General features: G+C 36.1%; 1 protein-coding gene across 1 annotated transcript in view; it reads left to right on the top strand.

The window, feature by feature from the left end:
* Positions 1 to 1,556: 1,556 nt before the first annotated feature.
* SCN2A (sodium channel, voltage gated, type II alpha subunit) overlaps positions 1,557 to 11,732 on the top strand; it is an 81,647-nt gene continuing 71,471 nt past the window's right edge. The window contains exons 1-4 of the mRNA XM_004674587.1: positions 1,557 to 1,819; positions 3,432 to 3,749; positions 4,581 to 4,699; positions 11,504 to 11,593. Of these exons, the coding sequence (XP_004674644.1) occupies positions 3,483 to 3,749; positions 4,581 to 4,699; positions 11,504 to 11,593 (476 nt within the window). The 5' untranslated portion in view covers positions 1,557 to 1,819; positions 3,432 to 3,482. The remainder of the gene's footprint in view (positions 1,820 to 3,431; positions 3,750 to 4,580; positions 4,700 to 11,503; positions 11,594 to 11,732) is intronic.

Here is an 11,732-nt window from a genome sequence, read left to right as displayed (position 1 = left end):
TATATATATATATATATAAATCTGGTGTCGCTGAGCTTACTTTCCAAATATTGAAGCACTGTAAATGACCAAAATGTGACCAGAACACACACTTCTTTGTTTCTGTGACCCAACATTAACCTCTCTCTGCCCCATTACATTAAAAAATACCCTAACTGCTTTTGAGGAATATTTCTATATCATTCCCATGACCCTGACAATCCTTGGTTTCAAATAAGGCTTCCTCTGAGTTCCAAAGATAGGGCATTTGACTGCGGACAGGAAGACAGAACACATCACCCTTGACAGAGTTATTCAGGGGTGGGCCTGTGACCCATCCAGGGCTATCAAGATGCAGTTAGACTTTTTCTGAGTCTTTGTTGTTACTGGATTTAAGTCTGGGAGGCTGAAGATGCTATAATATCTTACTCAGTCGGGTAGAATCTCTAGAAAACCTATCAATAGGGAAGTCAGAGCATGGGACACAGCATAACTACATGCTGGTATCTTCTATCAGGCTCTCTACTCATCACATACACAACTCTAGGCCTATACAATAAACCATGAACCAACAAATGCCCTTCTCGCTCCCTTCTTCTCTCCCTTCTTTCCCACTTTTTTCCCTTCCTTTCTCTTGTCAGTTTAAGTCAGATTTCTGTGTCTTATAACTAAGAGACTTGACAGCTTGACTAAAAATTTCTTTCTAGCTGTAGTCTCCTTGTTCATTTCCAGCACTTTCTAATGAAAATGGCAAAGCTACAAAATGTGTGAATGTATTGCCTTAATAATTACCACAGTTTTGATGATAACTGGTGTCCCTGTCTGGTTTTTATTTAATTCTTATTTCAGCCTTACTCACTTGAGCAGGTGTTTCTTTTTATGGCTGAGTTAAGTTCACAGGGGTTTGGTGACAGATTTTGTGTTTGAATCCTACTAGAATTCTTAGGTTTCCTCACCTTGGTGTACTTCTGTTTTCAGTTTTCAAATAAAGATAAAGGGAGTGTTTATCTGGTAAGTTGTGGAGGGCATCTGGCGTGGCGCACACAGAGCTCTCTGATGTTGGTGACTTGCCATAGAAAGCCCTCAGACCTTATTTCAAAGATTGGTATTAAGGATTCTCCTGGCTTTCCAGTTCTTATTTTCCACCTTGCTTTTCATTTGCTTGAATCAGAGGTAAAGTAAGACCTGTGTGTCATCAGGTTCATTTTACTTCTTGAGAAAGTTAACTTGTATGGCACATGGCCACCTCTGTTAAAATAGGAAAGCATTTTATTGAATTTCAAATACTCTAGGGCTGAGGCTGATGCTGATTCCCACTGTAAGTAAAACTTTTATTGATGTAATTGCTGTTTTATGATTTTTAATTTTAACCCTTCACTGTTTCCTTTTGACTTTGAGTTATTTGTACTGATTGAATGACTTCAGACTTAGAAAAACAAAAGCCATGCACAGAAATATTATTAATTAGCAAAATGAGCAGTTAAAAACAGTAAAGCTTTAATGCTTTGTTCTACGAAAATGCCCAGAGAAGATCAGAACTCCATTACTGGATGCTTTGGGCTGCTTCCCATTCAGACGTGAGAGCACTAAGGGCTTTTCTCCTCAGTTGCTGGCCCTCTAGTGGTAGTTAGAACCATGCCATTTTGTAGTCCCCTCACAGGAAATGCCTGTTCTTACTTCAGTTACCAGAATCCTTTTACAGGAAGTTAGGTGTGGTCTTTGAAGGAGAATTAAAAAAAAAAATTGAAAAAAAGAAAAAATGCATGATGGAATTTTAGCTGCAGTCTGCTTGGTGCCAGCTTATCAATCCCAAACTCTTGGTGTAAAAGATTCAGCAGGGGTAATGTTTTAATATTCTTGTTATGCTTATTCTGTGATGTTTCTTTACCTTTACAGTAGAATCCTTGGGGGAATCTGTAGAGGACCACTTTCATTTTGAAACTGCTGGCTGCATGTTTTAGCATGTCTCTTCTGTTAGAGCATCCAGGCATGGCAGTTCCTTCCCTGGAGTGCAAGGACCATCTTCTTGCCCGTGCCTGTCGCTAGGCACAGGGTCTCTGGGGATGGGTCAGCAAAATGTGAAATGTGGGGTGTTTTGAAGGCACTGTGATGCTGGCTGGACAGCCTGCCAGCTGGTGGCCGAAAGGTCCTAGTCTACTTCAAAAAAAAAAAAAATATATATATATATATAGAAATGGTGCAGTAGATTATATTATTTTAGATTTCCCTCTGTTTTCTCTGGCTTATGCTGCAGCAATGAGCTAGATAAGAATACCTTTTACTCTTAGAATGTACTTCATAATTTAAATGGCAACTCTCACTCCTGTGGGGTGGGTTTAAAAATGGATTAATATTTTAAATAGAAGAAAATAGAATGTTTTTATACAGATGGCATTTAGGAGTCAAGATGTTGGTTGTATTGTTTCAAAAGGCGTAGAAATTCCTGCCACCGGTTCAGAAATAACATTTGGAATGATTCATATGCTCTGTTGAGTTATATATATTAACCCAATAAAATGTGATTAAAATTCCAGTAAAACTCCATCTATGTTACTGCAAGACGAACATAACAGGAGTTTGCTTAAAAGACAAACTACCTTAAACTTGCATTTATTTTTCAAGTTCATATCTGCTATGTAGGTTTTGTGAAGTAGACACTATTTTCAGAAAATGAGCTATCTTTGCAATATTTCCTAAGGAACTGCACATTTGTTAATTTTAAGAAACAATTGCCCCAGCTAGCAGCAGGTTGCTACACTAGGGGGTCCAAGCTGCAGACCTCTGACGTGGCTGACTTCCTGCCCAGTTTGGCAGAAGCTGGATCCCTTCCTGTGCAGCTTCCGAGTAGTTCCAAATGCATTTGGGCATCCCCTGCTCTTTCTCACTCCCTTGCTTGCAAGCAGTGTCTACCTATTTTCTTTAACCTGGGATTTCAGGATTTCCTGAGCTCTTTACTAGGTGCGTGATTTCGAATAAGCTCTTAGCAGTGGGCCAAAGGAAACTTTGAAAAAAAAAAAAAAAATGGAGATCTCTATGCATGATCCCCACATCGCCCAGGTTCTACAGCTTTGGGTGATTATTTATCTCTTGTTTTAGATCCCTCGTATTTTTTCCTTAGAAAGGATGCTGAAAAGATGGCTGCCAAAATAGACATACAGTGTAGCAGCAAGCATAAACCAGTAGCCTCCATTTCTGAGGTCTACATTGGATATTTTCACTTAAAACATTTTGGGAGGGGAAGATCAGATTACCTCATACACACCTACTGAATGTGAAAGCTAGATCTTCATGCCAGCAAATGAAGGCATCCATGAAAATTCCCCGAATGCCAAATATAGCTTTCTTAACTACAGCTAGCTTGGTTTATATATTTTCTTTCCCTATAATGCCATTGCCACAATCACTTTTTATCCTAATGACCAATGCTTTCCCCCCACCTTTTGTTTCCATAGCACTTTCTTATGCAAGGAGCTAAACAGTGATTAAAGGAGCAGGATGAAAAGATGGCACAGTCAGTGCTGGTACCTCCAGGACCTGACAGCTTCCGGTTCTTTACCAGGGAATCCCTTGCTGCTATTGAACAGCGTATTGCAGAAGAGAAAGCCAAGAGACCCAAACAAGAACGCAAAGATGAGGACGATGAAAATGGTCCAAAGCCAAATAGTGACTTGGAAGCAGGAAAATCCCTTCCTTTTATCTATGGAGACGTCCCTCCAGAGATGGTGTCAGAACCCCTGGAGGACCTGGATCCATACTATATCAATAAAAAAGTGAGTTCACAGTCAAGTTGCTTTATTTCCCTACTTACTGGCTGAATCTGGACTTGTCCTAGGATGTCTGGTGAAGGATTATGGGGCTCAGGCCCCCTGGCTCAAGTGTCGCTAAAATGCTGGGTACCCCTGACAATGTAGAGTACCCATTATTCTAGAAACCCTGCAAGTCTGTGAGAGCACTCATTTGCACCGACATTCCCAGGACAGGCAGGAATCTGAAGACACAGTGGGGACACTGAGAAAAGGCCAGTCTATTTATCCAACAGTGGGGAGAAATCAAAAGTAAAATCGAGGAGTAAATTGTTGCTATATTTTTTCCAGAACTAGGGACTAATCTCTAGTTCTACTTCAAACACTTTAAAGGCAAAGTTCTGCCTTCCTATCATGACATAGCCTTTTCTATAGCTGCCCACAGAAGAAATAAAAAGTGAATTTCATCTCAAGAAAGGTGTGTTAAAAAACCACAGCTGGAAAGCTCCGAAGTTTCTATGAGAAAATATTTATCTAACTGAAGAAGTACTCAAGGTTACTTTTTGTGCTTCTATAAATTATTGTTTAAAAAAAATGACACACACACACTGATTTTAAAATGCTTTATAATGATGCTAAGAGTATGACATTGATTACAAATTTTCTTTTCTCTTGTTTAAATCCTGTTACTTAGCAAATTTAGGAAATTTAATAGTGCTTAAAACTACTCCTGATCATGTCATATTTAGTATTGTACTGCATTATTTTAAGGCTATATTCCTAAATAATGATCTTATCTCTCTCTTCTACTATCCTAATGTCTATTCTGAATTCAGTTTTATGTGTTCTCTTTTTCAGACTTTTATAGTGTTGAATAAAGGGAAAGCAATCTCTCGATTCAGTGCCACCTCTGCCCTGTACATTTTAACTCCCTTCAATCCTATTAGAAAATTAGCTATTAAGATTTTGGTACATTCATATCCTTTTTCCAAAGAGTCATTTAATATGATTTTGTTCCTTGACTGAATTGTTGAACTGGTAATTTTTCAAAATTACATGTGATTGGCAATGTTATATGTTCTTTTTCTTTACTTTAGTCAACAGTTAGCATATTACAAATGGCATAACTGGTAAGTGATCACTTTCCCTCATCTCCTAAGTTGTTTCTCTTCATGACTCACTGGTTCTTTTTTTCTTCTTTGTTCCTTTCCTCCCTTCTGAATTGTTTGCTATATCTAAATTCATTTGCCCACATCAACAAAACCTCCAAATCTTACTGTTACATAATATGTAAACTCCATGAGCTAATTTTCTTACTGTGCTTCATTTAGAAAATATATACACAAGCACACATAATCTGAATGATACCATTTTAATATCTTTTTGGCCCAAATTTTACTACTTACTATTTTGCATTTCAACATTTGAAAGCTTGGGTAAGTAAATGCTGTGATTGGGACTGCATACACACTGGTCTTTCAATTTTTCTCAAAATTCTTTCCCCAAGAACATCACCACTGATTCTATCTTTTCTCTGTCTATCCATTTACATCCCATTTCATTCTTCATTCTCTTTATTAAACGATCTACTTCCTAGAAATAAGATTTATGGCACCTTGTGGGAGATGATAATTTGATTTATTCCTGAAGTGAAATAGAGTAGTTGTGAATGAGAGGTTTTATTCTAGACCAGGGAAGTAGTCTGGCTGACAGCCAGTCCTGGAAAAACCAAGCAGGCAAAGGTTTGGAAGAATGTGACTGTGCCAATATACATGGGATGACAGAGAAGCAAAAGGAACCAGAGGAACTGATAGGCAAGTCTCAGGTAGGACAGCAAGCAATGTTGTTTCTTCTTTAGAAAGAGTCACATTTCCTGTAATTCCACACCATGGTCAACCCAGGATCTGGCTTTTAAGACCTGCAGTATTAAAGTTCTTGACCCCTAGCAAGTACAAAAAATATGTGATTGAGTAAAGTGACGAATTCAGGAGGTGAAGTAAGCTTAATAGAGGGGGCTCATCTAGTTCTTGATGAATGAGTTATAAAGCACATGCACACACGTGACTGGCAATGTAGTCATTGATGTGTTCTGGAATCTAGTCTCCTTTTAATATTTGGTTCCTTCTTTGCCCCAACCCAAGTTTTGCATACACAGCAACATACTTAAATTATTCATATTTTAAAAGTTAGTAATTTCTTATTGTGCTTATCTTAAGCACAATGTTTCTTTACCAAGGGAACCCAGTCGTACAGCATTAAAACAAAATCTTTGGGTTAGCATTAGGGTGAATAATGAGGTTAATATTTCAATTTGGGTCGCCTAATCATATATTTTTGTCTATTAGTTTGCTTTAAGTATTTATAAATTTTGTGCTGAATAAAATTTTTCATAGATTATTATATTTAAAAATAGTCCCACACCCTTTATGTAAACGTTCATTATATGTGAAGTTATGTGGTAAAATCAGGCATATTCTGATCTGGTCAGAGTAGATCCAGGAAGAGTAGGTGTTGAATAAGTGACTAATGAGTTAGAGGCTGGACAACAGAGGTTATACATTCCAATGCAAACACATGATACAATTGAAGGTTTAATAGATCATAAAGTTCTATTTTGTCATGAAGGTGAATGATTAGCCCCATATTAATGAAAAAGACAGTTTGGGTTTTTTGTTTGTTTCACAACTTTTCTGGCAAGCTAGTGTGTTTGTATTAAAATCTCATGAAAACTGTCTGTCTCCACTGGAAAAAATCCTAAGGGGTTAGGGAATTTGTGAATTTGGATTTAAGACCATCTGAAAATCTGTTCCCGGTAGTAAAGGATGAGGGAAGTTTTAGAAGTTCTGCTCTAAAATTCTGGGTAGTAGGGCCTACTTTATTATAGGGGCTCTTCAGAACTTGCTTCCCAGAAGAAATAAAGAATACTTCCAAGGTGCCAAGGCTGTTAGGAGACCTGCAGTTATTTCAAGTTAAAATGTGAAGCCAATTAGTTATATATCTTAAGATTTGTAAAAATGAAGCTTCTGGAAGATTACAAATGATTTGTAGCCACGAATTTCTTTTTACATAGAAAAGTAGATTTTTTATATCTTTAATTGCCTGAGTAAAATACCACATTTCAGATGTCTCACCTTGGAGTAGAAATAGAAGAATGGAAAAGGCATGGAGAAGACTGCTAAGAAAGGTCAAGTCTTGTCTTCTGATGATAGCATGACACTAGATTGGTGATCCTAGAGGTCCTCTATGCATATAATACTGTGTACATCTCAACTGACTTCCCCAATGATTTTTTTTTTCTTTTATTCTTCACAACAAACCCCTAGGCTCAAATCCTGGCTTTGAAGCACAGTGACTTTTCCTATAAGTTAAAATCTCTTGGAGATAGAAAAGTAGGTTTGGCCCCATGAAGTGGTCATTGGGTGTTTATCACCCAATCAGAAAAATCAGAAAATGGCTATTCACATTAAAGACTTTTGCATTTCAAACTTAGTCTGATACTGCTATTTCCAGTGAAAATCCTGATTTGGTTCTTATAGAGTCGTTATCTTCATTAGTAACTGTTGCATATTAAATTAGCTTTGTTTCTTGATTTTTGGCAGAATAAGCTATACTTATGCTTACGATATTTTCGTCAGGGTATAGTTTGACAACTGAAAATGTTTTTGGTTTGCCTAATATCTTGTTTTGATAGTCAAATAAAATATGCTTATGTTTTCTAGATAGTAAACAAGTTAAAAAATAGCAAAATACTCCAAATTTCTAAAAATTTCTGAGAGTTTTATATGTCAGTTTTTATTAATTGAGCTTTATTTGCAACTCTTTTATTCTGCTTTCATCACTCATGGAGTTATTCACTTGCAAATACTTAGTACCAATTAGGTGGCAGATATTCTTCTAGATATTGAGATGTAACAATAAAGAAAGTCCCTGCTCTTTACACTCATGGTTATGTAAATGAATCATAAATCAGCTCAAGATAAATACTTTTAAGAAAAAACAAAGTAGTGTAAAAAGAGAAGAGCAGCAAGGTATTGCTTTAGATCTTATTGTCAGGAAAGGTCTTTCTGAAAACCAACATTTGAGCAGAGAGGCAAAGGAAGTGAGCTAGTGAGACATGGAAAGGCGCACTTCTTTTCCAGGAGGATAGTTAGGTATAAGAGCAAAAGCAAAATAAAACAAACTATGCCAGTGAAAGCATAACTGTGTCTGTTCAGGAATTAAAGAGATCAAAGTGACTGAAGCAGAGGGTGGTTAAGTTGGGAGCTGTAGGCAATGAGGTCAGTGAAGATGAGGTCAGGGGCTGAAGTTGTGGGCCACAGTTAGGATGTCCACTTTATTCCGAATGAGATAATGAAGAATGGCTAAAGGATTTCAGCCAAAGAAAATCATCACTTGACCGGTATTTTCCATATACTTTTTAAAAAGATCACTTTTATTGCTTCCTGGAAGAGAATACATAGGAGGAAAGGGTGGAAGTGGAAATTTGGATTAGGGACTTACTGACATCTTGAAGGCAAATGATGATAGTCACTTAGACTATGTTGGAAACATGAGGGTGGCAAAAGGTCATCAAATTTATATGTGTTCTGTAGGAGAGTCAAGGTTTTCTGAGCCATTGGATATCATGATGAGGTCATGAATGAGTAGCTAAAGATGACTCAATTTTTACTTGGGTCAAGGGAAAAAGAACTATTGTTGACTGAGCTTGGGAGTCATTGAAGACTGCTTAAAAGCTATTGTTGGTAATAGGAGCTACAGTTCTATCCTCAACTGCTGCAAAATTAACAAAGGAAAATGCTCATATTATTTAAGAAGTCCTCAACGTTATTCTACATATATCATTACTCTATTCCACCTTCACTTTGCCAACAAAATGTTAACATAGCACCAGAGTTGGGAACTTTTAAGCTGACCGAAACACAGTATGGTCTATACCAATCTTCCCATTTAGCAGATGAGTTAATTGAGATTTGTTTAATCCATTTCAAAGGATACATTTAATATCATGGCAGAGATAAAACTTCAGACCAGGTCTTCTAATTTACTTACCTTAGTGCTCTTTGCATTTTTATCCTACAGAAGAAAATCAGTTTTCCCCATTTTCTTGATTTTCCTCAGATACAACTTCATGGGAGCACTACCAAAATTTCTGTCTAAGCCTTTCAAAGATTATTTTTAGTGTCTCCAACTTACCAAATAAGTCAATAAGAGGTAACCTTCTTGGTTATATGATATACCCAAATTATATAGTATCTAAATATGAAATAAAAAAACTTAATGGCTTTCATGAAAGATATATATATATATAAAGAAGAACAACTTATGATTTTCATTTCACTTACTTTCAGTTCTAAAAGTTATCATGTAGTTATCATCTAGTTTGGAGTTTGTTAATAATAGAATCAAATCATTCAAGAGTTAACAGTATATATGTGACATTGATTCAGTATCTCTACTGGCCCAGAAATATACACAATGCAGGGAAAGATGGGTGGTTACATAACTGGTATTTTTAAGTCTATACATGTTGATGATACCTACTAGAATTAGTATCCAAGGAAGGAGAAAGTGGTTTAGGTATCCTACCTATGTCCTTCTTTTCAAAAAGAGAAATGCAGATTTCAGTGGATAACAACTTGTTGCCTATGAGACATAAAAAAAAAAACAGAGTATTGAGCCCTCATGAAAAAGGAGGGAGAAAATATTAAAAGAGAGAAGAACCATCCTTGTCAAATGCTGCTGAGAAAACAAGTCAAATGAGAATTCAAATTTATCCTTTTACTAGTGACACAACATAGAATGATTGTCTTCTGTAGAAAGGAAAGCTAGTAGACTGAGGCATGAAAGATACATGAGGGAATGACGCATATGCAGCTCTCTCAGTAAGTTAGTCTGCAAGATAGAGAAGAGACTTAGTGCTGTAATTAGTTAAAGAGGACTGTGGGTTACAAGAGAGTAATCTTTCCTGTTCCCAGGATAGGAAAGGCTTAACCAAGTTTTTGTTCATAAGGGGAGGGCGATATCGGTGCTAGATAATAAAGAGGTAAGAAGAAAAATATTGGAGATTTCTGAGGTGCTCTGGAAGGTAGAAGGTGCACAGATTGCAGGGAGAGGATTGAAAAGTTCCCACATTGAAACAGGAAGGAGGAAATAGTAGATCCATATGAAGAGGTTTTTATTTAGGAGTAGGAATTTAAAATATGGGAAACTAAAACTATGTTCTTTCAGTTAAATAGGAGATAAGGACATCAACTTGAGGTGGTCAGAAAAGGAAAACAAAGTTGGAGGGTAGTAGTCAATGGAGAATATTTGAAATGATCTTTACAGAGCAAGAAGCAGAGTGAAGAGGGAAAATGCAGGTCTTCTGCTGAGAATGATTGAGATTGGAAACCATGTGTTAGAGCCAATCTTGCCGAGGGGAATTGTTTTCTCCAGTAAGGTCCAGCCCACTGAGAAACCTTTACTTCTATATTCTAATAGCAAGTCATCTCTAATTTCATCTTTTTTTTTTTAATTTGTTTTTAAAAATAAAGGAAAAAATAGGTGTTTCTTCTTTTAAATGGTGTTTATGTGTGTTTGGGAGATAGTGCCCTCATGTGGCTGGTTCATGTCACTCACTTATTACTGTTTTCATGTAGATGCATGTGAATAACTTAGAATAATCATGTGCTTTATATCACCATCTGTAAAGACAGAAATCCATCATTTTAAATGAAAAGAAACTTCTATAAATGCAACATTGGCTACGCATTTTCCATTTTACTGAATTTTAGAGTATGTTGATTTTTTTTTCAGTGAAAGTATTGTAAAGATGTAATAAAAACAAAGATCAAGAAAGGGAAAGAATGGCATTTATTTACTCTGTGATTTTTATAATTGTATCTAGACCTACATTGATTTAAAAATTCTCCACTGATAGCTGCTGTTGTTTTATGTAAGTAATATTGAAATATTATGCTTTTTATTAAAGATGAAAATAGGTCCTGACTACTAAATATATTCTTAAAGAGTTTTTGTGTTGCTGTTCAATGTAAGGAAAAATGAATGTCATGTCATGTCTCCAAAACAAAACTAAATAAACTTCAACTAGTAGACTTTTGTGATTCAGAAAGTTAGTAGAGCGATTTATTCAGCATCAACTGAGGGCATGTTAAGTTGTAGGAGGTTTAACATTTTAATTAATTGATTCTTAGCAATTCTGTGAAATAACTATCTTTTCTCACTTTTAAACAATTTCCTTTTATTGATTTGCCACTTTCTTATAAACCTTATAGTACTGAAATCATGACTTCACACTTCTATAGTCAAGTCAACCAAGGTCAGAAGACTGTAAGTAAAATAGTTACAAATTTAAAAATTCCATCCTCTTTTAGGTTTTAGAACTTTTAAGAGCAATTGTGTATATTATACTTTCTATTTAGAAAGAATATTACTAACGACATTGTGACAGGGTGACTTAGAGTGAAATGATAATACACTTAATTACTTTTTCTAGTTGAATTTTTGTCATGGTTTACATACTTAACTTGAGTTTATTATTTAAAAAAATCAATCAACTATTAACCAGTGAACCTATTTCTTTCCATTTAAACTTTCTGGTGTCACTAACATGTAAATAACTTCAAAATAATAATAGTTGATTTATGAAAATGGAAAAAGTAACATCAATCATAAAGTAGTAAGGTGTAAAAGTTGTAAATTTCATGGTGGTGAAAGTCTTGGTGGTGTGTGAAAGTCAGATTTGCTGTTGAACTTTGTCTTCCTTGACGACATTCTTCTACTTTTTTCAATGTGCTCATCATGTGCACTATTCTCACCAATTGTGTATTTATGACCATGAGTAACCCTCCAGACTGGACGAAGAATGTGGAGTAAGTAGGAAACAAGAAAAATTTTAATGTCATCCTTTCATATTTAAAATTGTACATTAACGGCCCTCCCTGGTGGCTCCGCGGGTTAAAGCACAGCACTGAGAAGCTAAAGCCACTTCCGCATGAGTTCGATTCCCGC

Source organism: Condylura cristata, unplaced genomic scaffold (genome assembly GCF_000260355.1).
Source record: "Condylura cristata isolate star-nosed mole 26May11 unplaced genomic scaffold, ConCri1.0 scaffold00002, whole genome shotgun sequence".
NCBI lineage: Eukaryota > Metazoa > Chordata > Mammalia > Eulipotyphla > Talpidae > Condylura > Condylura cristata.
This window is presented reverse-complemented; position numbering and strand designations above follow the sequence as displayed.